Source organism: Nesoenas mayeri (genome assembly GCF_963082525.1).
Source record: "Nesoenas mayeri genome assembly, chromosome: 24".
Lineage (NCBI taxonomy): Eukaryota > Metazoa > Chordata > Aves > Columbiformes > Columbidae > Nesoenas > Nesoenas mayeri.
In genome coordinates, this window is record NC_137546.1 from 140,880 (window position 1) to 167,275 (window position 26,396).

General features: G+C 49.2%; 2 protein-coding genes across 2 annotated transcripts; one reads left to right on the forward strand and one right to left on the reverse strand.

The window, feature by feature from the left end:
* Window positions 1-3: 3 nt before the first annotated feature.
* Window positions 4-8,425, forward strand: LOC308049208 (uncharacterized protein; the record flags this gene model as incomplete). Its single annotated transcript, XM_080358746.1, has 5 exons — window positions 4-64; window positions 2,933-3,784; window positions 3,870-4,130; window positions 4,201-4,499; window positions 6,827-8,425. The coding sequence occupies 4 exons, from the start codon at window positions 4-6 to the stop codon at window positions 4,329-4,331; spliced, it is 1,305 nt and encodes a 434-aa protein (XP_080214872.1). The 3' UTR covers window positions 4,332-4,499; window positions 6,827-8,425.
* A 183-nt stretch (window positions 8,426-8,608) lies between these two features.
* On the reverse strand, window positions 8,609-25,496 carry SLC45A1 (solute carrier family 45 member 1). The gene is given in 13 exon segments (XM_080358916.1): window positions 8,609-9,062; window positions 9,129-9,334; window positions 10,025-10,201; window positions 11,372-11,525; window positions 11,751-11,765; window positions 11,769-11,828; window positions 11,832-11,834; window positions 11,838-11,873; window positions 12,781-13,520; window positions 14,575-14,799; window positions 15,262-15,354; window positions 16,111-16,523; window positions 25,459-25,496. Coding segments are annotated over 13 exon segments (2,433 nt in total). The 5' UTR covers window positions 25,488-25,496; the 3' UTR covers window positions 8,609-8,780.
* Window positions 25,497-26,396: the final 900 nt, after the last annotated feature.

Consider the following 26,396-nt stretch of genomic DNA (forward strand, 5'->3'; position numbering starts at 1 on the left):
CCAATGGGGGTGCAAGTGTGGGTCAAGGGGGAGGAGCCCAGCTGGGAGGGTGCTTGGAAAGGGGGTGAGACCTGGTAGGGGCACACCCCTCTGGGTAGGCACCTTGGGGAGATCTTGGGAGGGGGGTGGGGTGGGCAGTGGCCATAAGCCTAAACCTCACCGTTGTCGTAACCTAACCCTAACCCTAAGTCTAACGCTAAACGAAGTCTAATCCTAACCCTGACCCTAACCCAAACATATGTTTAACCATGAGCCTAATCCTCACCATAGCCGTAACCTAAGCCTAAGCCTAAGCCTAACGCTAACGGTACACCAACCCTAATTCTAACCCTGGGAGGTAGACGGGGCCGCCCCCGGCGCGAGGTAGACGGGGCCGCCCCCGGCGCGAGGTAGACGGGGCCGCCCCCGGCGCGAGGTAGACGGGGCCGCCCCCGGCGCGAGGTAGACGGGGCCGCCCCCGGCGCGAGGTAGACGGGGCCGCCCCCGGCGCGAGGTAGACGGGGCCGCCCCCGGCGCGAGGTAGACGGGGCCGCCCCCGGCGCGAGGTAGACGGGGCCGCCCCCGGCGCGAGGTAGACGGGGCCGCCCCCGGCGCGAGGTAGACGGGGCCGCCCCCGGCGCGAGGTAGACGGGGCCGCCCCCGGCGCGAGGTAGACGGGGCCGCCCCCGGCGCGAGGTAGACGGGGCCGCCCCCGGCGCGAGGTAGACGGGGCCGCCCCCGGCGCGAGGTAGACGGGGCCGCCCCCGGCGCGAGGTAGACGGGGCCGCCCCCGGCGCGAGGTAGACGGGGCCGCCCCCGGCGCGAGGTAGACGGGGCCGCCCCCGGCGCGAGGTAGACGGGGCCGCCCCCGGCGCGAGGTAGACGGGGCCGCCCCCGGCGCGAGGTAGACGGGGCCGCCCCCGGCGCGAGGTAGACGGGGCCGCCCCCGGCGCGAGGTAGACGGGGCCGCCCCCGGCGCGAGGTAGACGGGGCCGCCCCCGGCGCGAGGTAGACGGGGCCGCCCCCGGCGCGAGGTAGACGGGGCCGCCCCCGGCGCGAGGTAGACGGGGCCGCCCCCGGCGCGAGGTAGACGGGGCCGCCCCCGGCGCGAGGTAGACGGGGCCGCCCCCGGCGCGAGGTAGACGGGGCCGCCCCCGGCGCGAGGTAGACGGGGCCGCCCCCGGCGCGAGGTAGACGGGGCCGCCCCCGGCGCGAGGTAGACGGGGCCGCCCGCACCCACCCACCTGCTTACGGCGCGCGGCTCACCTCCACCCTCGCTCTTCCGTGCCCAGTTGTCCCTCTGCATCTGAAATCAAGTTATTCAGCAAGTCACCCAGGAGCTCATCAACAGCTTGAGCATTCCACCCACCCCTGACTGCACACCTCTGGGCAGAGCAGCCTGAAAGACACTCTGCCTTATAGTCCTGCATCTCCACTTCTTCAAACACAACTGCCCACGTAGCTTAAACAGCTCAAAAGCTGCCGACTGCTGAAGGAGCAACAGAGAACCAGCACTGAAGCAGTCCTGGAGCTGAATGAGCTCCCTACCCGGGGACTGGGGCTCAAATACCCTGAGCCCCACCCACCCCTTCCCACAACCGCTGGAAAGGGGAGGGATCAATCACCCCAGGCCACGCCCACCACCCTTATCAAATCACCTGGACCCTCACTGGAAATGACAGCACCTGCACTCCTGTCGGGCTCTGTCAGACACTGTTGGTTTTTGTGAAGCCCTGTCAAGACCTCTTGGGGTCTGTCAGGCTCTATCAGGCTTTGATGGGCTCTGTAGGGCTCTGTCGAGACCTCTTGGAACCTGTCAGGCTCTATCAGGCTTCGATGGGCTCTGTAGGGCTCTGTCGAGACCTCTTGGGGCCTGTCAGGCTCTATCAGGCTTCGCTGACCAGAACACTAACATATGTTTAACCATAAGCCTAAACCTCACCATAGCTGTAACCTAAGCCTAACCCTCACACTAAGTCTAATGCTAAACCAACTCTAATCCTATCCCTAATTGTAATCCTAACCCTAACCCTAACCAAACCCAGACCCTGACCATAACCATGACCCTAACCCAAACTTAAGTTTAACCATAACCCTAACCCTCAAACTAACCTAGGCCTAATTGTAATGCTAAGTCTAACCCTAAAACAACTCGAATCCTACCCCTAAACCTAACCCTAAACCTAACCCGAACCCTAACCCTAACCTGACCCTGACCCTGACCATAACACTGACCAGAACCCTAACATATGTTTAACCATAAGCCTAAACCTCACCATAGCCGTAACCTAAGCCTAACCCTCACACTAAGTCTAATGCTAAACCAACTCTAATCCTAAGCCTAACTGTAATCCTAACCCTAGCCCTAACCCTAACCCTAACCAAACACTGACCCTGACCATAACCCTGACCCTAACCCAAACTTAAGTTTAACCATAACCCTAAACCTCAACCTAACTGTAACCTAGGCCTAATCCTAATGCTAAGTCTAACCCTAAAACAACCCGAATCCTACCCCTAACCCTAACCCTAACTCTAAAAGTAACCCTAACCCTGACCCTGACCCTAACGCTGACCATAACCCTAACATATGTTCAACCATAAGCCTAAACCTCACCATAGCCGTAACCTAAGCCTAAACCTAACACTAAGTCTAACGCTAAACCAACTCTAATCCTAACCCAAACCCCAAACCAAGACCCCCAGGTCTACCTCCCATAGGGCCCCCAGATGTACCCCCCTGCTTGGTGTAGTAACGACGAGCACGTGTGTGCCCAACACATGCACCGGGACCCCCTAAATCCCCGCTGGGACCCCCGACAGGACCCGACAGGATCCGACAGAGCCCGACAGAGCCCGACAGGACCCGACAGGACCCGGAAGGACCTGACAGGACCCGACAGGACCCGACAGGACCCGGAAGAGCCCGACAGGACCCGACAGAGCCCGACAGAGCCCGACAGGAGCCGACAGGACCCGACAGAGCCCGACAGAACCCGACAGGACCCGACAGGACCCGACAGGAGCCGAGAGGAGCCGACAGGACCCGACGGAGCCCGACAGGACCCGGAAGGACCCGACAGGACCCGACAGGAGCCGACAGGACCCGGAAGGACCCGACAGGACCCGGAAGAGCCCGACAGGACCCGACAGAGCCCGACAGGACCCGACAGGACCCGACAGGAGCCGATAGGACCCGAGAGGAGCCGACAGAGCCCGACAAGACCCGACAGGAGCCGACAGGACCCGGAAGGACCCGACAGGACCCGACAGGACCCGGAAGGACCCGACAGAGCCCGACAGGACCCGACAGGACCCGAGAGGAGCCGACAGGACCCGACAGAGCCCGAGAGGACCCGACAGGACCCGGAAGAGCCCGACAGGACCCGACAGGACCCGACAGGACCCGACAGAGCCCGAGAGGAGCCGACAGGACCCGGAAGGACCCGACAGGACCCGACAGGACCCGACAGAGCCCGACAGGACCCGGAAGGACCCGACAGGACCCGACAGAGCCCGACAGGACCCGACAGAGCCCGACAGGACCCGGAAGGACCCGAAGGAGGAACCCCTCCCTCTCCCGGACGCCTGGGTCCCCCTCGGGGGTACCCGGAAGGCGCAGTCTATCGGCGCGTTGTTCTCGAAGTCACCGTCGTCCTTCCCGAAGAGGCTGAGGAGCGGACCGGCCACCTGCGGCGGGGCCACCGCGCCCCAGCCTGGGCCTCTCCCCCCCGCGCTCCCGGCTCCTCGTACGTCATCACGCCGCGCCGCAGGGAGCGCGCGGTCTCCGCCATGGTGCAGCTCGGTAAGTGCCCGCGGACGGGGCTCAGCCGCCCGGCCCGGCCCGGCCCGGCCCCGCCGCTCACCGCTCCCCGCACCCCCTCTTGCAGGCAGCCCCCTCCTGAGGGCCTACCGCGGCGGGCACGTCGTCATCCGCCTCGCCCTCGGGGGCTGCACCAACCGGCCCTTCTTCCGCATCGTGGCGGCGCACAGCCGGCGCGCCCGGGACGGGAAGTACCTGGAGCAGCTCGGCTGCCTCGACCCGCTGCCCAACGCCCACGGCGAGCGGGTGGCGGGGCTCAACCTGGAGCGGCTGCGCCACTGGCTGGGCTGCGGCGCGCAGCTCTCCCGGCCCGCCGAGAAGCTCCTGGGTAAGCCCGCAGCGACCGACTGGGCGGGGGCCCGGAGCGGCTCGGCCCAGCTCACCGCCTCTCCCTGCAGGTCTGGCGGGGTTCCTGCCGCTCCACCCCATGACGGTGACGGGCGCCGAGAGGCTGCGGCGGCGGCGGCGAGCGCAGGAGGCCCCCGCAGCGCCTGCGGACGGCTCGCCGGGGCCCGGCGCCGCGCCCTGAGACACCCGGCCGAGGGCTGCACCGCCCCGCAGTGCGTCTGACCGCATTAAAGCGTCATTTGCACACTCTGCACTGTGCGTGTGCTGCTCTCTCCATTTACCAGGGCTGCCGAATTTAGAGCAACGAAAGGCATTTTCCTAGTACAATTTAGCCCAAGCTTCTATATAAGTAAGTAAATAAAACCTGGTATACTGAGCTTATAAAGCATAACTCTCAGACAGCTGTTGTGATGCTGTCAGCAGGTGAGGACTGTGAACCAACTACAATGAGCAATTCTGGTGTCTTGCAAATGGTCAAAGTGCAGTGCTGGAAAAAGGGCATGGCTGAGGCTTCCTGGAGTTTGCTAGAGAAAAGCGGCAGCAGTTGCCTACAAGCACCAAAGGCCACTTACACTTTGGGCTGAACCTGCTTTTCTTTGGAGCCATGATGGCCTGTTGCTTAAGGGCGCTGTGCATAGTAACGTAACACATAAGAATTTAGGTTCAAGGGTGTATATGTTACTGTGGACACTCCAACAAATACTCTAGAGCAAGGGCTAGGGAAAAAGGAGCAGGAATTTTCCTTGGTAGGAAGAAGCTATTAAACTTATTCAGCTATACTGTCACCTTCCCCTCCTCCCCCCAACAGTTGTGTAGGCTAAAAAAAATAGCGGCATACAAGTAGCATAAGGCAGAAGGAAAGCAGAGTGGCATCAGGCTGACGCACAGCAAAAGCTAGGCTTAAAGAAAGTGACGGATGAAGTTTTAGTCTCTAGCATAGTAAATCTTCATAGCATTTCACAGCACTACTGTTAAATTCTTCACGTTTAAGTAGCTCTTGTTAGCTTGGTTAGCAGTCTACTCACAGCAACCAAAGTCTTCATTTCTGCTCTGACGCTGTGATTTCTTCTGTCAGCTGTTCCATTGGCTACTGCAACAAAATTTGTTACCTTTCGATTGAGAAACTATGGCTGGATCCTAGAAAAACCAAAACCAAAACAAATATGCTTGCGTATGGCTTGTATATATGGCAAATACTGTATCATGCCCACTGCAGGCTGTTCCTCAGTTTGCAGACTCTGTGCCTAATTCACATTTTAATTCACCTGATCAACGTTACTCATTCCCTGCTTTCTTCGTGGTCCAAGAATACTTCTGTTTTCCATACACCGGACAGCTGGAAATTTGCCACCTTAAACACAGGCCCGCTTCCGCTGGCACCTTCCTTTCCACTGATGCTGCTACAGAAGCAACAGCCTGGGGCAGGGGAACAGCAGCAGAGAGTTGCTGCAGCCATCTCCTCAGTGAACATCAACTAAAACCTTCCAGCAAAAATATAGGCTAAATGAATCGTTAACAACCAGAAGTATGGAAATTGTCAATTTAGGCAAATTACGCAGATGCCGGAGATTTCCCTTGGCATTTCAGCTCCAGTAGTCATGGAATTCTCAAGTTATTGTACTTAATGCAACTGGCATCTAAAAGTCCCTCACTAAGGCTGTCTTCCAATCTGAGGGAGAACATACCTTAAGAAAGCCACCTTTTACCCAAAGGCAAATTATCTTTTCAATAGAGTGCATCTCCTATAGAGTAAAAGATGACTAACTGCGCATTAGTAGAAAATCCATTGTCTAGACAACTCTTTTCAAATAGTTCTCAATATAGTTTTTATATATGTATATATACAGTCATGCAATTTGATTTTATTTAATTCTTGAAAATACTTATTTTCTTCATTCAAAGATACAGCAGAACTTCTAAATCATTAGGTTGTCTTTTTTGAGAGAAAAGGCAGAGGTCGAGTGAACTGCAGACACACTCTAAAATGGTTACAGCTAGGTTAATTAGGTGCTTAATTAGGAGACCATTAGGTGCTTTCTCCATCCCTCTCCCCATTTTCCTTTCTTCTGTACATGTGTTATATATACATTTATGAATATCCACAAATAGTTGACATCAAACAACTTTTAATGATAAAGACTTATTTAATAAAAATTAACCTTTTGGCACTGCCGAAGAGATTAAACTACATCATGGTGTAAAATCACTTCCCAGCCTAAATTCATGCATCTCACTTCTAAACAGCTGCTTGCAGATTTAGAGAGAGTATTTGAAGGGTTTGTATTGCAAAAGACAAACATCACTTCGCAGCTCACAGTGCAACAGTGACCACATACAGTGATTTCTGCAGAACACAAACGTATGGCAAAGGAAGAAAATAAGCAATGCCTATTTTCAAAGTTATTTCTATGGGCTGTGTGACTTGCAACTCTGCATGATGGTGCCAGGCAGTGGGTTTTTTCCAGACACCACCCAGCATTGCTCTAAGCCTCAAATTAACATATATTGGCTTTGACTTAAAAGTACAATGTATGTAAACACTACACAAATACATATACACAATAAAGTCCACATTTGATAAAACTGAAAATGTAATACATATTCTATTAGGCAATGCATATGGGCACAACAATAGTTTTATAATTATAGAAACATATTTTGTAATATTATTTACAGGTGGAAGCAGAGACAAACATTACCATCAAATACATTTATTTCATCCATTCTATGAATCTTTTGAAGATCCCTGCTTACAACAAAACGATCTGCAGCTCCAGCTACCTAGAAAAGGAAAGTACTCGTGACTCATTTAGTGCCATAGTGCTAGCTACAAAACTTAAGCAGAGAAAACATTTTAAGAAGTAGTAAGAAGTAATACCCTACTAGCTAGTGGGACTGGAAAAAAAGAAAAAAGTTTAGAAGTTTGATAAGGAAGAGAAATTAAGGACCAAAAAGCAATGAAAAATTCTCCAAAGTTGAGTCTTTAAATTGTCAGAAATCAGATGTGCCAAATGTACAGTTTCTCATGCTATTTTGTTCTAGCTTCATCCTGAACTTTCTTGGAAACGGTAATACTCGGGGTCAGACAATAAAAACAAGAGGTTCTTACAAGTTGCGCATTATGCTTTCAGCACTGGAGTACAGTAAGCCACAACAGCTAAAGATTACACACGTTACTTCATCTTGGCATCATAGGTCAAGAACCAGAATAAACTTAGGTGAACAGTCAAGTACAACTCGTTTAAAAGAGTGACCCTCCAGAGGAAACCCTTCTTCTGGACCTAAAGAGGTAAGCAAAAATAACCTCTATGGGGATGCCGCACACAGCACATGTAAACAAACAAAATGCCCATCAGCCTTGGTAAAACCTTGGCTCCCTATTCAAGTACAGAGGTAGGCTGACGGGAATCTCAGTAATAGCTTTATTTCCGTTTTCATCTTTGCTTATCCGGAACTTGTGAGAGATCTCCCACATTTACAAAATTCCAAAACCAGGATAATTAAGAATTCTCATGGTAAACGAGACCCAAAGCCCTTTTAACTAGTTTCAGTGAGATATGGAAGATCCAGCTTTAGGTGACAAGTGCTTAATCACTGATCCCCATGCAGATTTTAACGTCACAGGCACAACTGTAAGAAAAACAAGGATGATGTGCTGCAGGCTTTCACGCAAACAATTTTTCTTAAATTCTCAACTCAGAGTAAGCTTCTACCCAAGGGAAGCAAAAGACCCTTCTCAAAGCTGAGTTATGCTAAGTCATTGCAAGCCCCTGTAGTCTTAGTTAAAAGTCTAAGATGGAAGGAAATGCATATCAGCAACCATCCCTGTGGATCACAGCCAGAGCCTACCAAGCAGGGTTTGGAAGCCAAGCTGCTGTGGTTTCACCCCACAGCGGCTTCCTCCAAGTCGTTCTGCTGGTGGGAGCTCTGCACACCCAGGAGTCCAGCTGTTCCTCTTGGCAGAGTATTTATGCCACACGAGCAAGACCAGTCGCTGTCAGCCTTTACCAAGTTTTGAAACGTACCCTCCAGAGCCAGGCCTACCATAGGCAGGGGCCAGGACCCACAGGCTCTCCCTGGTACTCCCTGAGGCCTCACAGGAGTCACCGCTGCCCTTGGTGGCCAAGGCCGCTCTGCCTGGCCAGGAGATGGCACATCCTGCCCACAAAGCTGGTGGAATGCCGCAGACCCTGTGCTCCAGCAGCAGCGATGCCCACAGTGGGTGCGCAGCCCTGCAGCTGCTGCTGCTCAAGAGAGACAGCAGCTGCCCTGCCCGGGCGCCAGACTTCCAGGTCCCCTGCCTCAGGCTGGACAACGTCGCTTGTCCCCGCGGGGATTGAGGGGGACGGAGGGAACGGCCTCGCACTGACACCACCGTGTTCTGTTGATGTGGTCCCTGGGCACAGATGGGCCTTTGCCACTTCAGGGGAAGGATGAGCAGTGCCAGGCACCACCAACTCGTCCCTCACGCGCCAGCCAGCAGGGAAAGCTTGGTAAAGCCAGCACAGACCTTCTGACCACGTGCCATGCCCACTGCTGCCGTCCTGGGGGTGCACAAGCCCACCGCATCGCGATGGAGAAGCTGATGGCGACGCAATGAGGCAGCAGAGGCTGTGGCAGCTTCTCCCATTTATTCATTCCGTGCGCGTGGCAACAGTGGGCGCTGCTCATCAGTGGGCAGCAGCTCCTCAGTGGGCAGCAGCTCATAGGTAACACAGAGGGAAGAGAAGAGACAGCCCAGGAAGGACACCAGGCTGGCGAAGTACATGGCGCCGCTGGCACTGCCCACGGCCGCCGTCAGTGGCCCCATGGCCAGGGCCACGAGGATCTGCGCCAGGAAGTACTGGCAGCTCAGCAGGGAGATGTCAACGCCCATCCCACGACGGGTGCCCTCCGCCTGCGAGCCTACAAACTGCAGGGAACCCAGCGTAAGTGGTTGCCACAGGAGCCCCTCTCCCTTCCCAAGCCCAGGGCTCACCTCACGGCTCTGGTAGAAGTCACAGAGCAGGGAGTAGGGCAGCGTGCAGAGCGTGGCAAAGAGGATGCCGTAGGTAGCACACAGTGACAGCACCACATAGACGTTTCTGGAGAGCGTGGCCAGCCCTGTGCCCAGCCCAAAGGCCAAATACGCCACAAAGTACAGCGTCCGTGCACTGAACCGCTCCTCCAGCTTCTCCAGGATGGCTGCAAGAGGACAGTATGGCATTCAGGGTGAACTGCTGCTAGCCGGTCAGTGGGCCCGACGGGTGCACCTTCGGGCCCTGCAGCACAGTCATTGGGCAGCCACATCTCAGCGGCAACCGTTATACCTTTGAGTAACCAGGGGCCCGCAAGTGAGTGCCAAAAACCCACTTCCAAATCCCCCTGCCACCATGCAGCCTTGCTGCCCTGTGTGGCGGGCACAGCAGAGCTGAAGCCTGGCAGTGCCCACTGTCCCGGAGAGATAAATGGGAACTGTTGCGGAGTGGGGGAAGTGGACACACACACAACATGCATGACAAGGTGTTGGAGTGGTGTGTGACACCAGAGTGTTCTGCCAGGGGCACATGGGCACTGAGTGCTGCTGCGCCAGAACTATGCCTATGGTGGCTGCTTGTATTTCTGGATTCAATGTATGTTGAAAATGCCACTTGTGAAAGGAACTATATACTAACAGAGATGTGTTTTCCCTGGTCTGCTGACCTCAACTGCTGTCAGTGCAGGCTAAGCTAACTCACAGAGAGAATACAATGAAAAAGATCACTTTGCTGCAGCACTCATGCTCTATGGTAGGCTATAAGCAACATAAATGCTAGACTACTTGTTACAGAAACACCACTTAAGGGGCAGGTGTATTTTTCTCACAGCAGTGGCTAAGATGGCTGTACTAAGTACCTGAATAGAAAGCAGCACTGAACGCATAGATGCACATTCCCCAGCAGCCCATGGTGACCCCAGCGTTGTACTTCTGATACTCATCTGAGTTGTGAGGTGCTTTCGGATTCCCTTGAAACACTACTTCTCCCATGAAGTCGGTATAGAAGAGTAACATCCCCTCAAACGAAAGCCATCCTGAAAGAAGCCAGAAGTAACCTATTAGGGCTGCAGACTGTTTGCCCTTGTAAGCTTACATGAATGCTAGCAGATATTTTACAAATCACAACTGAAGACAGGTTGTGCGAAGTGAGTACTATATAACATTCACCCACATTTACCCGAGTCTGCTGTTCCACATGCATTATGCTACAATGTTTGTCAAAGACATTCAAGATTCTAAAGACCGAGACTTATCCTTTGATAAGTGGAAGTGGATTTCCCAAGTGGAATCCTAGAGGCTGACCGCAGGCCACAGAATACTGGTTTAGCAAGACAGAAAAACAGATTGCAGCAGTCTGAGAGGCCTTCAGGTTTTGACAGGACACAACGCTCGGTTTCACAGAGTAGCTCATCACATAGTTGTTTCAGGTTGCTGTCGTCCTCCCACACAGAACTGGAAGGAATGCTTCTTATGTCATGGTTGCAGCTTCTACAGCACCTCCAACACAGTGAGAAACTGCTCACAAACCAGCGTCAGGGCCACTGATGCAGACAATCTCTTAATTCCTTTCACAGCCAATAAGTATTAACTACCTGTAACCGTCTGTCCAGTTTTGTGTAAACTGAATTGCTTCCAAGCCCTTCCTAACGATCAGTCCTGCGCTGGTACGAGTAAAGGTAACAGTGCATTGGTTACGGGCCCTCCTGCAGTCATGTTCTGCGCCCCGTCACGGCCTGTTCTGGGACCCCTGTACACATGCTGTCACACGGAGGAAAGCGAATGCTGGTCTCAGGTGTGTAAGTAGGGAAATACAACTTATCTCATCTTTCTGCTCAATAATGCCAGTTTCAGAGTGTTCAAAAAAAAAAAAAAAGAGAAGGTTGATAGTTTCAAGTTCTTGGTTCAATGGCATTTCTCATCCCCATGTAAACATTCCATTTAATTAATGCACTGATTTAGGCCGTGGTTATTACCTTTCTAGGAATGTAGGCATTACTGTTTTATCGTTCGGTTGACTGGGGTTTTTTCCCCTTCTCAGTGTTCTAAGAAACTAAATACCAGAAAGTACCTTATTGGTGAGCGTATATGGAACAAATCATGTCCTCTCTAGTTAGCAGCTATTGCAGCAACAGATAATATATTCAAAAACATGCACCCGAGGTAGACTACTTCACAGTCAAAGCAAGACAGTGCTTTCTGAATACCTAGGAAGTGGTTGATGCAGAGGTTACGAAGAGCCTTGGGCATCTGGCAGATGGTCGAACAAAGCAGCTTCACGGAGAGCGGCTGCTCAGAGGTCTCGCCTGATCCATTCAGCTCGCTCTCATACTTAACACCATTCAGCAAGATATTAGCAACCTGCACCATAAGGACTCCCAGGTCAACAAACACGGTAAGAAAAACCCAAACATCCTTTGAACAAATCTATGCAGTATGACACACCTATATGATCATCTGAAAGTTAAACTCTGCTGCTGTAGTATGTCGACTTGGAGATTAAGAAGAGTGTATTCAGGCTCAGCTGTTACGTTCGGTCTTGCAACAAGTGATAAATGCAGCACTGTGCTGCAGCTTTCAGCATACTTGAAACAGTGCTCTTCACTTCTCTAGGGTATTTGGCAACCAAATCCCAATGCTAGCATAGGGAAGGCATAAATTCCATTACATTTAATAGGAGTTGTACCCACATTTAGGTGAATTTGGTTCCTGAACTTGTAGAGACATTAAGGAAGAAGAGGCCAGTCTTAACTGAAACATATTCTCATCACTTGCTAACCTTGATGCTTGATCTCTGCGTGCACAGCATGTAAAACCCTAGCCCTAACAAAGCCTGCTCTCACAAACTGGCTGAAGGTACAGCAACAGCAACAAACAAATCAACCAAAACAACAACAACAAACAACACAATACACCAACCCCCAAAAACAAAGCCAAAAAAACCCCAAACAAACAAACAAACAACAAAAGACAAAGCAAAACAAAAAACCACACACACACACACACAAAAACCACGCAAAGAAAAAAACCCCCACGGAGGACAGTTGACAGTTTACCTCATCCCGGATCATAAAAAAAAGGGGCCAGCATACAGAGGTCTCAGACATTCCAAGTTATCACCAACCGTGGGAGGTGAGGTCAGTCTTATCTCTGGGTAAGGGAAACCTCACCTCCCTGATGGAACCAGATGTAATGACTGTCATAAGAAGCAGCTCATGGGAGAATTCTATCCCTGGCCCTATCTTGCAGGTATTTCTGTGGAAAGGGAAGATACAGACTCAATAAAAACGTGCCTTTTTCTGCTCTCGTGATAACTCCCTGGGTGGTGAAGTAGGGCTAACAATACCAACCTGACTTTCACACGTGGCCCTGTGAGAGTGGAACACTCCCATTTCTGCCATCTTAACAAAGGCAGCTGACAGACTGCCAGTCATAATTCACATCCTAACTGCTATTTTACCGATAAAGTCATAGCAGGTATGCTGTTCCCATAATGACTTTCATAGGCAAACTGTCACAAGCAGTCTTTAATGATGGATTTGTGCACCACACATTTAAAACTATATGAAGAGATTAAATGGACAGCCTGGTTTACATGGTCATTTTCTGCCCTTACCTGTTGGCTGAAGGTTACATTTCTTCTTCTGCTATTTTCTGGACAGTGTCCTGTTACAATATCTGGAATGGCCAAGGTTTGAGGTCTTTTCAGGATCCCCGACGACCGTGGCTTTATCATATCCAGTGAGCCCACACTCAGCGCCTCGCCATCAGGCCCTGGCGTCGCGCTGCTCTCCCCTTGCTCCAGAACTCCATTTTCTCCTTGGTAACAGCCATCAGGCACCCGAGGAAAGCTGACGCTGACAGGCTGCCTGGGCAAGCTGGCTGGAAGTGCTAAGTAACTACTGGGCCCGCCTGTAAAACAGTCTATAAGCACACTGTCAATATTTGAAGTCCCAAATGATGATGCAAACTCATTAATTCCTGTCAAGGAATTGTCTCTGCTTACAAAACTCCCGTATTTGGGCGTGAGTGGGCTGAGGGGGGACACGGGACTCGTAAAACTCGCATACAAGTGAGCAGAGTTATCGGAAGCAAAGTTTTCATTTACGCCCTCCTCAAAGAAGAGAGGTGGAGAAGGAGGGAGAGGAAGACTTGGACTCTTCATCACCTTTTTCTTCCTGCTAAAGGACCTTAAGGGTCTTTCTGGAATGCTAATTAGAGTCAGCACAGTAGCGATAGTCAGTATAACTGAGGTGAAGATATAGATGACGCGAAGTTGCCCTCCCACAGCTTTTCCAAAACTGGTTTTATCCCAGTGTATTCCTCCAACAACATAACCAAAGCCACCTCCAAGACCTGGTGGAAAAACAGAGCCAAGATTATCTTCCCTAGCCAATCCTGGAAGTCAGTAGCAGCACAGCACCACTTGTCTAATGATTCGTGAATAGAATCCGATGCGTTACTTCTGTTTTACTACTCAGCCCCTTTTCAATTCAAATGCAGTAATAGACACAGTTATCCGCGCTACAAGGACAGTTTGGATGTACAAACACAGTACAGAAAGAGGGAGAAGGTCAGTGCTGATACAAAGAATTAAAAATGGTAGTTCTTTCTTTGCCAAGAACAAACCACTTTACCTTCACAGCTATTTCAGTCCGTAAAACAGAAGTGTCCACCAGCCTCGTGGCAAGGCTCTGCAATCAGTCAGCTAAGACTGTTTTCCTGAAAGTAAGTGAAAATCCATTTTCCTCACTCAGTTAGAGGAACGCAGATCTAACTGCGTCCAAGACAGACTGAATCACTTCAGAAGCATAGCAAGCTCGTTACTCAGCAATGCGTTGACAGCATGCAAAACTGCCACTGCATTACTACCAATGAACAGGGAATTTCTGAGAGCACCGCATACTTGTCTCACACCACTCGCAGGGTAAAAGTCTTACGACGCTATCCTCTCTTTCTTACAAACACATTCAAGAGCATAAACAAGTCTCCTGATGGAGAGGAAAACTAGACTATGGCAGTACAGCAATTGAAGATGGCAGCAATGAAGGATCATAGCCCCTAGGAAGCGCATTTTCCTCCCATACATCAGTTAAATAAGGCATTTTCCACACCTGCAGGATGCTGAACCTCCTCCCGCAACAGACAATTTTCTTTCCATAGCTGTTACAAATGACATGGGGAACCTTCAGATGAACAACCAAGGACTGTGTCTTGTTTGACTTTTGGCAGTTACAAAAGCCTTTTGCAGTAAGCAGAAGCTTGTTTTCAAAGTTATTAGTGCTACCTCTCCAGGTATTCAGTTATTATGCTTATACAGGAATAGATCAGCAATTTACACTCTGCTTTCTCACAGCAGGGCTTATTTACTGAGGGTTCATGTCACCTAGGAAGCACCAAGAAAGCATACCTGCCAACAAAGCGTGGATGTTGAGGCCCCTGTCTTGATCCACTGGGCTGCATACATCCATCATGTAGGCATGACTGGGATTGTCTGCTGAGTCTGCGCTGAAGTCCATGAGGACAACACCACAGACCGTAAGAATGATCCCCCACTTGTGGTTATTCGCAGTGTCAGACAAGGCACTTCCTATATCTTTGCCATTCAGCGTCAGCGAGAGCCCAAGCAAAGCTCCTGGGAACAAAACCAAACCAAAATCAAAATCAAACCATTGACTGCTTGTAAGCAAAAAATCTGCATTGCTCCATGAACTAAAAGCATTATAGTACCTGCACAGCCTTGGGGCAAGCACTATCTTTCTTGTTTAGATGATCGCAGTCTGGGGAATAAGCATGGCTGGTGAAATACACAAAATCCTTTCCCACTGTTCAAGCTTACAAATGTCTGGAGTTGTTTTTGGACAAGGAAAAACATTCTTGACCCTCAAAACGTCACCTCTTCAGACTCTGATAAGACAAGCTTTTTTATGTGTGGATCTCTGGCTGCCAAAGCATCACCTCGTCGCCACTCACCACATTTTTCACACCCATAACACCCAACATTTTGTTCAGCCTAGTGCTATAGGAGATGTCAGAAGAGAGATGCACAATGTTTCTACTTTACAAGTGTTATGCCCATCCTTTCTAAAAGACGCACCTACTGCCAAGACCAGAATGAAAGGTCTTCTCCTCCCGAATCTTGAGGTGCATCTGTCACTCCAGGCCCCCAGTAAAGGCTGTAGCAAGAACCCTAGGAAAAAGGGCATCACCCATAAGTAGCATTTTTCTACAAGCTTGTTTCACAGCCAAGTTACATTAGGTAGCTTAAAAGGTAGTTAAGGGTAGAACACCATGGCACAGTGATATCCTCAGTCGCTACTAGTCACCCAAGTGCACACAGTGTGCTTCCTGGCATTTCCCAGGTCAGGCACTGGTTAATGTCACGTGCTGCTGCTCGCTGTCACGGCAGTTCACTCTACATCATTAATACAGCAGAGTTTGACGTCAGGTGAAGAGTAAAAGTACAGCAGTTATACTTTCTAAGGGACTCTGTATTAGTAGTGGTCGACAGTCTTTAATTACTAGAATGCTTCATTTCAGGAAGTTAAACAGGAAAAGGCAATCCCACTCCACTTTTTTCGGACACCTTTGCAAACTGTCTCTGTATGCTTTTTTTTCTTTTAGTAAGGACATAAATGGATAAACTGAACCCCTTTTGCTATTTTTTAAATACAGGAACAGAGTAACCAAAACTTACCCTTGCACAAGATGTAAGAGGCTGGGAAGACATTAAAAGAACAGACCTTTTGATCACGCCAGGACCATCTCAGGCAAGACACAGCAAGAATTATTCTCCACTCAGTTATCTAAAATTATGGCTAGTGTTTCTTAACGTCATGAGCACATAGAATATACTTGTGAACAGCTAAGAGAGGGAAAACAAAAACATATACCACCCATCTAGCGGAAAAAACAATAGGGAAGAAATAGCATAAAGAAAAGTTACCTAATATAGGGCTGATGAACCACACCATTCCATAAAGTTGGTCTGGGAGCCCCATCTGAAGCAGCACAGGGGTAACATAAGCTGTTTCCATAGCATAGCTGAACTCGAGCCCAAAGAGAATGCACCCATTAAACAGGAGTTCTAGGAAAGACCTCTGAGGCTGGAGATCCCCAAAGTCCATCAAATCAATAGGACATGGAGTATTTGGCGGTGGTGGCGGCGAAGGGCGAATGTGTTTTCTCCTTTTCGGATGTCTCTTGAAGTTGTTGGCCCGATGACTTATGTGCCGTGTGACCGATCCAGAATAGCCTGGAACTTGCGACCTCCAGATGTCCTGAGAAGCCACGCCTGGCAGGAGCGCAGCATCGCTGACAGGGGTTGTTGCAGATGGTGGAATCATCACGAGTAGGTGTCTGAAAGAAAAACAGCTCAGAATAAAACAGTTGAGCAAGAAAAACTTTGCTCTATTTCATTTACCAAAGTTCAAGCCATTTCTCAACATTTCGCATACTGAATATAGCCTTCGTATCACTTACAACCTCTTCTCTCTGTCTCTTGACATGAGACATATACGTTTTATGGCCACATCTCCTCCATCTTTGCACAAAGGAGACACCAGAGATCCTAGCTTGGTTAACTAGGAATTGCCTACCATCATCGAAGATTAACACTGAAATATTTAAAACGATTAGCAGTCAGACACGTCACGTTTCCCCGGAGGTTCCCATAACAGCAATGGGCTTACATGTATCTGCAATTCACTCGAACTAAAGTAAGATGAATCACGACCTCAGTCTACGTTTACAGTAAAGCAAAACTGTGGCTTGGCTGCAGATCCAGACCTCTGCTGCAACGTGAAATCACCTTTCAGTACTGATCCCAGCGTTTCTGCTGCCCAGGCTGAGGCCGAGGCTTAATGTGGAACTTTTTTCGCAATAACTGAGTTTGGTTTTCTTCCTGTTTGCATTCCTGAATTCAGTGGAGATGCGCGGTTGCAAAGACAAGGTCTGATCCCCTGCTTCTTGCTGGTTCTATTTCCGCAAGACTTTACAGGAGCGCCCAAAGAATATGTTTTTCAATTTCAGATTCCACAAGGTGAACACTTGGATGAGGTCAGCTGAAAACAAATATGCTTGGAACAAGAAGTTCATATCATTTTTCAGTGCATGAACTGAAGTTTCAAACTAACTCCTGAGAATATGAAACACACCCCACAAGCTACGCTTGGAACTGCCAGCCCTCGCGGCGATTAATGGTGGTCAAGTGTTGAACAGCCTCCTTGGGTCTCATTGGAATCAGTCCTGTAGCCAAAGCGTGCAGACTGTGGTGTATAAAACAGCCAAAGGGACTCCAAAAGAGCATCTCAGGATAGATGTTGACAGATCTGCTGAATTAATGAACCACATGTGATTTATTGCCTCTTGTTGCCAGAAACGGAAACAGCTCATAAGCCTGACCTTTTCCTTCTGCTTTATTGCCCATGGACCAAAGGCTGCTGCTGCTGCATGGAATGGCCCCGCATCACACCACACCTCTCCAGGAAAATCCTCACACCTGCACACCAGTAAGCAAAACAAGAGTCTAATGCTTTTGTTTACAGTTCCCCTGCGGAAAGGACTCCCAGCTGTTCTGCTGCTTTGGCTGTACAGAAACCCCACAATCTCCCATTTTCTGTTTGACACGCCAGTCTTTCTTCCTGTAGCCCTTAGTCTACACAACGCGTATCCCCATCCTAGATCCTCCTTCATCTTCCTGCTCCGTACCATGCATTACAAAGACATTGTATCGCAAGCCGTAAGCAGCAACATTTTGGTGAGAGAAGGAAAGAACTCCACACTGCTCAAAAATACACGTGGTGATTTGCTATTACTTAGCTTTTAAATTAAAAGGATATTACTGACAGCGTGTCACTGGACTAGCAGGTCAGAGTAAAACTGTGACCTGAGCCTCTATTCCTCATCACCCACTTTCCTCAACTTATAAATTCCTCATCAGAGGACACGTTCAAAGGATTTAAGCCTGTCCTCAGGTGAATCCACCGGGTGTTCACAACAGCTCCAAGGCAGGAAACCTCTCTTTTGGCGTGAAAAACAATTACATGGCTGTTAGCTTTCACTGTCAACAGTTATTTGCGATTTTTGGCACGTGACATTCGTCACCCCAACCGCTGTGCACCTCAGCCCGCGGGGCCCTGGTGACCCGGCTCTGCTGCCGGCGCCCGGCCCGCCGAACGTGCGCAGGGACCGCCCGTCGCTGCTCCTCCCGGGCACCTCTACGCCCAAAAAGCGTTTCTGCTCCTTGGCAGAATCTGGCCCTGATTTTTCTGCGGTGGGTACCGGGGGCTCCGAACACCCCACGGACCCTGCCCACTCTCGCCGCCTGCCCCGCGCCCGTGTCGGCCGGAACGGGCCCTACCGCCCGCGCTGAGCAACCGCCCCGGCGCAGGGCGGGGCCGCCGCCATCGGCCCCCACGGCCCCCGGCCCACCAGGCCGCAGCGCCCCCCGCCCGGCGACCTCACCTCCAGCGGCCCCCGGCCGGGCCCGCTCCGCGCCGCGCGGTGACACCGGCCGCTCCCGGTGACGTCGGCCCGCGCGGCCGAATCGCCGCCCGCGATTCGCCGGCGGAAGCGCCGCCCCCGCAGCGCCGTCACGGCCACGTCTGCCGGCGCACGGGCGGGCGCCCGGCCGGCGCTGCCCCGGCCCCGCCTTGCGGCTCCGCGTCCCCCAGAGCTCTGCCGGCAGCGGCTGCGATCGCGCTCCGCTCCCGCAGAGACATCCCGGCACCGTCAGGGCTGACCAGGAGCAGCGCCCCAGGCTGCGCGCCAGCCGAGAGGAAAGGAAACCCAGCGCTCTCGCTTCGAGCTGCCCGCGCAGTCCCCGCGCCTGCTCTCCGCGCTCCCCCGGAGCGGTGTCCGCCGCCGCACCGTCACCGCCACAGACCTATCCCGGATTGGCACTGGAAGCGCAGGGAAAGTGGGTCGCGATAGTAGGAGTTTTAGCTGGAGCGGGGATGTTTTTTGGTAGGCTGAGTAGGTGCCATAGATGACGCTGCACTTCTCTCTCTTCTAATTAACAGCAGTGCTCAGTCTTCCCCCTCCTTAGGTAAGGCGATTCGTCAATTTTGTGCTCGTGTTCCAGATTTCCTCCTGGTTTGCAAACCAAAGTGCCATTACATATTTTTTAAAAAACTTCAACCTCAGAGCACTAAGCGTAAGCATTAAGCACTAAGACCACCTCCCTGGGAAGCCTGTTCCAGTGACCATCTCTTACTGACAAACCTTTTCCTAATGTCCTATCTGAACCTTCCCCGACTCAGCTTCCTTCCATCTCTTCATGTGCTATCACTGGTTACAGCTGGAGTTACCTAGAAGAATACAGGCATCCATCACATAGGCTGAAGCGCTCTTTAAACCCCAACTATCCTTGCTCCTTCCACAATCCACTTCTCTTGATCATTTCTGGAGCCAATGCCAGTTTGCTCTTGTCCCTCAAACTCTTCCAGTACATGTATTCCAGGTACACAAGAGCTTTTACTCCATTGCTAAATCCAAAAGAAACTGCTTTCTGCAACACTTATTATATCAGTTGAAGAAGTAAATTTATATTTCCATAAATGCCCAGTCATGCCAATAAGGTCTGCGGCCTATGGTATTGAACTCAGTGCAAATACAGAGTAAGACACAAAAAAAGAAGCAAGTTCAAACAAAGTGAGGTGCCTTTCAATTATGTGTTCATAATGCCTGTATGGTAAGAGGAGATTACCACATCAATTACACCGCCCTAGCATCCCTTACATGTCAGCTGAGTAGGTGTAAGGAAGTTGGTAGGAGGCTAATACAATGTAAGAACATAAAGAAGTCTCACATATGCGAGTTTGCACAGCACCTCCATATCTGGCCCTTAGCATATTGTCATATGACTTTAACAGACCAGATAAATCAATTCCTGAACCTGGATTCACCAAACTCCTATGCTGGCTACATTAACGAATGCAATTAAACATTTAAAAGGGCACTTGATTTTTATGTAAAAGGGAAAGCACAAGGGAAAAAACAAACAAACAAACCAAAACCCACACCCAAAACACCATCAGAAATGAAACCCAGTCTTTTGCTGCAGAGTGAACAGCAATGATAACAGCACTGATCCATTTGCATTAAAATTGAGTTGTCAATTCATTGAGAAATGAAATTCAACACAGTGAACGACTATACAAGATAAGAATGTGATTTTTTAAAGAAACGAGTACGCACTTCTGACAACTGCTGTCTGTACTTCTAAGTCTGCACTTGTGTGAATATAACAGAGTACAAAAGCAGTTTGTGTCTGCTCCTATCCTTTCCGGGAACAAAGCAGATCTACCCAATTCTTTTCAGATGCGAGGTGAGGCCACGTTCCTGAAATTATTCGTTAAGAAATATTCTCAAGATGCCCTGACAAGTGTGCCAGGCAACTACAACATACAACACGGCATTGAGCTCTAATAATAGGAAAAGACAAAAATGACCCCACTGTTGACAAATACACAGAGGATGAACATAGTCTTGGACTGTAGTTCAAACTGTTTCGCAAAACAAATGAAACTTTCTTTAAACTGGCAAAGTCTTCGGTAAGTAAAGTAAGTAAACCAGTTAGAAAAACTGGAATGCTATTAACAGTACAAATGAAACATCAGTAATCCATCAGCCTAGTCTACAGCTGCTGTATCAAACAAAAAACAGAAAGCCATGGCCCATTCCCAAACCTCAGAGAACAATTATTCAGAAAAAATTCTCTAATGTCACACTATACTGAAACCATTAAAATGTCGTGCAGTGACAGCCCAATAGGTTTGCACTTGATTTGGCTCATGCTTCAGTTCAGACATGCAACTCCCACAATAGCATGCATTTGCTTTCTTGAGCTTTGTGCAGTGACTTCTCAATGAGCATTTCTATTTGCTTCTGCAGGACAAACTAGTGACGCCCTCAAAATAACGTGAGGGCATTCACCCAGCTCCTGTCCTCACCACACAACAACTCCTTCCATGGCTGGTCTCTCTATGACACTGAAAACTCGGTACAGTTCCGATAATTAGTCACTAGAGGGCACTTAGAGAATCCAGAAGATTGAGAAGGCACTCGGCATCCAAAGGCTGCGGTCCAACAGACAGTTTAGAGTCCAAGTGACAAGTTTTATGTTTACTTCCTAACGAGTTCCTGCGACCAACACTTTAAGATACAGAACCACGGACATAATTATATTTCAGAAGAGCTTTATCATCGTCTTTTTTTCCATCTACTAAATGAAAGCAGATTGAGGAAAAAAATCTCCTCTGAGGCAACACGCACGCTGGGCTACATTGACCACGCACTTCTGGACAAATGCTGAACACAAGCCTTAACTGCAGGCATGTAAGATATTTACAATGCAGGATACCGGTGCTGTGTCACTGTTGGGTGCAGCTTCAGGGACAGAGGTGCAGGAACACAAAGCAGTGTGGCAAACTCACTGAAGTACAATGATTTGTTTCACTGTGATGCCTCAAGTGGACTATACATTTCATAAAAGTCAAGGATGTGATTATGCCCCAAAGACCCTGCAGGTTTTTTTCTGGATGTGACAAACCACAGAAAGGTGACAAGCAGTATGTCAGGAAAGCAGGAGCGAGAATCCTGGATGCAGGAACTTGCTGTCACGGGCTACATGTATTTTAGAAGTAAACTCTACTTTCATTTAAAGATAGAGCATAAATAGAGATTGCTGTCATCCCTGCTATGTTATCCGAACAGCTCGATTCCTTGCCTCTCATATTAATTGCGAGCTGCAGCTTCCGGCCAGTAGGCCTTGTCATTAGTAAGATCAGTTTTCTTGGCTACTGGATGTCTTATTCCTGTGATTCAATACACTCCTGATCTTCTGCTGTAGAAGGAGAACAGAACTCATGTGATTAGTGAGTTCTGGAAAACCTCAAATCACTGCTTTTGTGAAGGCCAAGTGCAGGGCAGCACAAGGCAGAGCTCAGTCGCCGCTGTACCAGGACAAGGTGGCTGGGTGAGGCACCGTGCAGAGGGCAGGCACAGCACCTGGCTGCAGGGAAGCTGGGAAACGTGACCCCGGCAGGTCCATCGCACAGCACAGCCCTTGGCGGAAGAGGCGGCAAAGGGAACCAAACCGCCGGCGCACCGGGCTGCGCTCTGCCCGAGCAGGGCCTGCGCTGGCCAACGAAACGCAGCGCGACGCTCGAGTAGTGGGCACTGCAGGAAGACGGGAGGTGTGCCTGCTACTTGCTAAGCATTCATGAAAACTTGGGTTTATAACTTGGCTCTGTACCTTGTTTAAATTGACTTTGGAAGCTTATGGGAAATACTGCCCTGCTTGCCTGTGTTTACCACAGGGGAAATGAGAAATCACCGACTCCCTGGGGCTAATTACTTTCTTCAAAACCCATCATTGCTCCATGTTTCTGACTCAGTGCAGCATTCAATTTTCTGCTGAGATTGTATCTATATCATATTACAGGATGAGTTACAATAGCACCCAATGTTAATTGCAGTGAACAGACTGCTCCCTTTTCTCCTTTATACCAGTTATCAAGAAAAACCAGAAAGTCTGCTCCTGCTGTTTTTAATTTAGTCTCTTCCATCCATACAGAGTGCCTGTCAGAGAGGAGAGGCAGGGGCTGTCATCCCCTTTCTGTCTGAAAGTGTCTAGCAGTGAGGCAGAGACTATAGGGATGTCTACATGCCATCCCAAACAATCAGTTACCTGACGGAGACTGACAGATGTTGGGGTGCAGTATGGCTACTTGTTGTAAACAGATACGGAGAGGTGCTTGATTATTCCTGGACGGCCCCAAGGCCGCTCCGACAGCCTCCCTTGCCTCTCACATCCACTGAGGCAGAGAGAAGGGCAGAGGTGAGGTACAAGAACAAGGACACTCCTGTGCCACTCTCGGAGCTTGGCAGTCTCTTTCAGGCCCTCTGTCTGCCTAAAACACCCTTTCAGGCCCTCTGTCTGCCTAAAACATCAAAGCTACAACACTAGATCAGATAGCAGTCCTGTTTCCAACAGGGGTTAGTAGTGGACACTTGGTTGCTGCTATTCACAAGCCAGCTTTTTGCTTTTGCTGGTCTAAGTAAACTATTCACCCTGATATTCAATTTGTTGAGTTTTTTTACATAAGTCAAAGTGCTCTAAAAATCTTCTTTCCTCTGATTTCTCACCCTTGAGTTAAAGGCCCTTTCCTTGCTTGGCAGATCATTCTCCAGATGCTTTCTATTCCCCCATCAGCAGTAAAGAAACTCCTCTGACGGGAGTCCGGCTCTGCGGTCAGCTTGCATTTCCCTAGAAGAGAGGTGGGGAAAAAAATGGAGAGGAGAGGAACAGAACATTCTGTCTAATAAACATTTGCTAATGCTCTTGAGCAAGACAAACGGAACAGGTAGCAAACAGTAACCCAGATTAACTATCTGCTAGGGCAAATGCACAGTACACAAAGGTTCCCTGCACACTGTTTGGATGGCTTTTCTGTGTTGAGCCTGATACACTGTTATATTAATTGACCTCTCCAACAAGAGCCATGACTTTTAGATACAAAAATGGACGTCAGACCTCAAAATAATCTAATTAATCTCCTGCTTGGTCGAATAAGAATAGGCTTGCTGTTAGTTTGCCATCTCTACCTTTGGGTTTGTTTGTTTCTTTTCCTCTCCCATCAAGCAAGAAAATAAGAGTGTCCTGACAGGAGACTTGCAATAAAGGAATTGTTGGAAAGGAAAGTTCCATGAAATGGACTGTCCACATTCACAGTTTGTCCTCAGAAACCCCCACTGTCACCTTCTTCTACAGTCAGCTGACAGAAGTCCTGAACCCCGGGTCAGCTAGAGCATGTGGCAGAGCAGCTGCTTTCCTCTTTTTTGTTTGTTTGCAGAGAGTGTGCACCTATGTAGCAACACACATTACATAATGGTAAGTCATAAGCTAAAAGGAGTCAGATTGCTAAATCCATCTGCTGTGTGGATGAGATTTTTACTTCCAGCACCTGATATTTTAATTGCCCAATTAGCTCCGCCTGAATGCCTTGGCTGTGGTGGAGGAATGTTCCCTTGCAGGTCACAGTAAATCAGAAGACAGGAGGCAAGTAAGCAATGCAAAGGTAAATGATTCTTCTACAGCAAACCAAGGGCATTGTCCAGTTGTATCTTCTCTCTTGATCTGCTCCTTGCAGTAGTGTTTTAGGGATAGAACAGGCACCACACAAATAAAAGGCCATAAAACTCTGGTCAAAAGCCAGTGTCATAGGAGGCCTCCCCTACGTGGTTTAATCCCAAAATTGTATTAGCCAATTCAAACCTAGATCACACATTTATTTTTGCATTTCTGAAATTCCATAACATGCCTAATTTAGGTAACAGGGTGATCTCCTCGTTGATGAGGATTTTGAAACATTTGCTGTGTCACTGAACATCATACTATTGATTTCCTTTAGCCAAGAGGTAAGCGGAAAAGATGGCACTGAAGTGGCACTTATTGATCATTGTGGAGCAGAGTGGGACTGACTGTGGGCCTGTGGATGTGACTCTTGTGCATCAACAGACCGTCACACGGAGGGTTTCGGTTGCAACGAACGCGACCTGTAGGTAGGTACAACTTGATGGACTTTGTAACTAATTTTTTAGATTTAATGAGAAGTAATTACTTCTGCTGCAGAAGCAACTCTTTACTGTATTGCGGGCACCTAGATCACAAGAACTATTTGTATCATAGCATTCAAAGAAATCAAAGAACATGCAGTTACCAGAGAAATCTGTACAATAGATTGGCTATTGTGTAGTAAGGGCCTGGCTCTGAATAAATGCATTTGACGTGATTGCTTTCTAGAAAACTACAAAATTACAAAAGAGACACTTCTGGTCTGTGTTCAGCTGTGGAAGCAAAAGAAGCCAAAAGAGGCTTGAAAAGTCTACATCTAGTGAAGTGATGGGAGAGAAGAGAGTTTGCAATGAAGTCAAAGACAGAGTGCTGAAGGGATACATGCGCTCTGCTACATGATCCCTATGTAAGGTCTTCTCATGAACACCATCACTAAATTCCTACCCATATTATCATTTTAAATAGCTCCTTCAAAACTCGATTTGTGAATATCTCCTGGTAGTGCTCCTTGCAATCATCATGAGAGCTCACCTTAAGCCACTGAATAATGCGCCTTTCCCAAATTCCTCCCTGAAGCCACTTATAAAACCAGTAGAGGTGAAACAGAATTTACTCAGTGATTACTGACCCCCTTTTGCTTCTATTCAGGATGCAGTGTCTCTCAGATTCTTGGTCATTAGAAATCAGCTGCCTGTTGATCCTGCAAGTACTCACCGTGCTAGAAAATCCTGTTTCTGCCTCATGCCATGCAAAGTCTGACTGGATGTTACTTTGACCTGAAAAACAAGAAACAAAGTAGGTTTGTAGCCAAACCTTGGGCTGTTGACTGCACCTGTGGCAGGAAAAGGTGCATCTCTAGCAATCAGGACTTATATTTAAAATGCATATTTTCTTGGTCAGATTCTTTAAATCAGGGCAGATCAAAAGAGCTGAATTTAATCAGAAAACACTTGTCCCAGATGTGATATTGACAATTTTGGAAATACGAGATTAATGTAAGCCAGAAAGGAGCTAAAAATAGCAGCAACTATACATAACCAGTTTGGGAAACAGGTAACAGAAGCAAGAGGCAGTGAGGAAGGGGGCAACAACCAAAAACCTAAACAAACAGCAACATCAAAAACCACACAAACACCCCCCCAAAAACCCACCTCCCAGCAGACAAAGACAACCAGAAGTCAAACAGAAGTGTTTACATACGCTGCGAAAAAAACAAATGTAACAATCTATTAAAACATCTGTAATAATCAGATTGTCCATAATACATTTGCAGGGTAAAATCTGTCAAATCAATACAGAAAAGGTAGATATTTCTCATAGTTATTTCTGCTCTGGACTGCAAGACAATGCATATCATATAATCTCTCTTAAAACCAACAACTCAGACTGATATTTAAATACTACCAAAGCTGAGATATCAGTGAATCAGCACTCCAGAGCCCTAAAAGAGATGTCTGAGGATCTAACTGACTTGCAGAACGTAAGCTCCATAGGTCAGGGAGAAAGCTCATCTCTCGAAGTATGAACAAGACAAGTGGGAGAAGGGACACCCTTTTTGCAGAATTAGGGGGGGCATTCCCAAAGCAAGTCGCTGCCACCTGGGCACACGCTAGCCGACCAGCCGTCACGCTCTGGCCGAGCCGCTCAGCTCC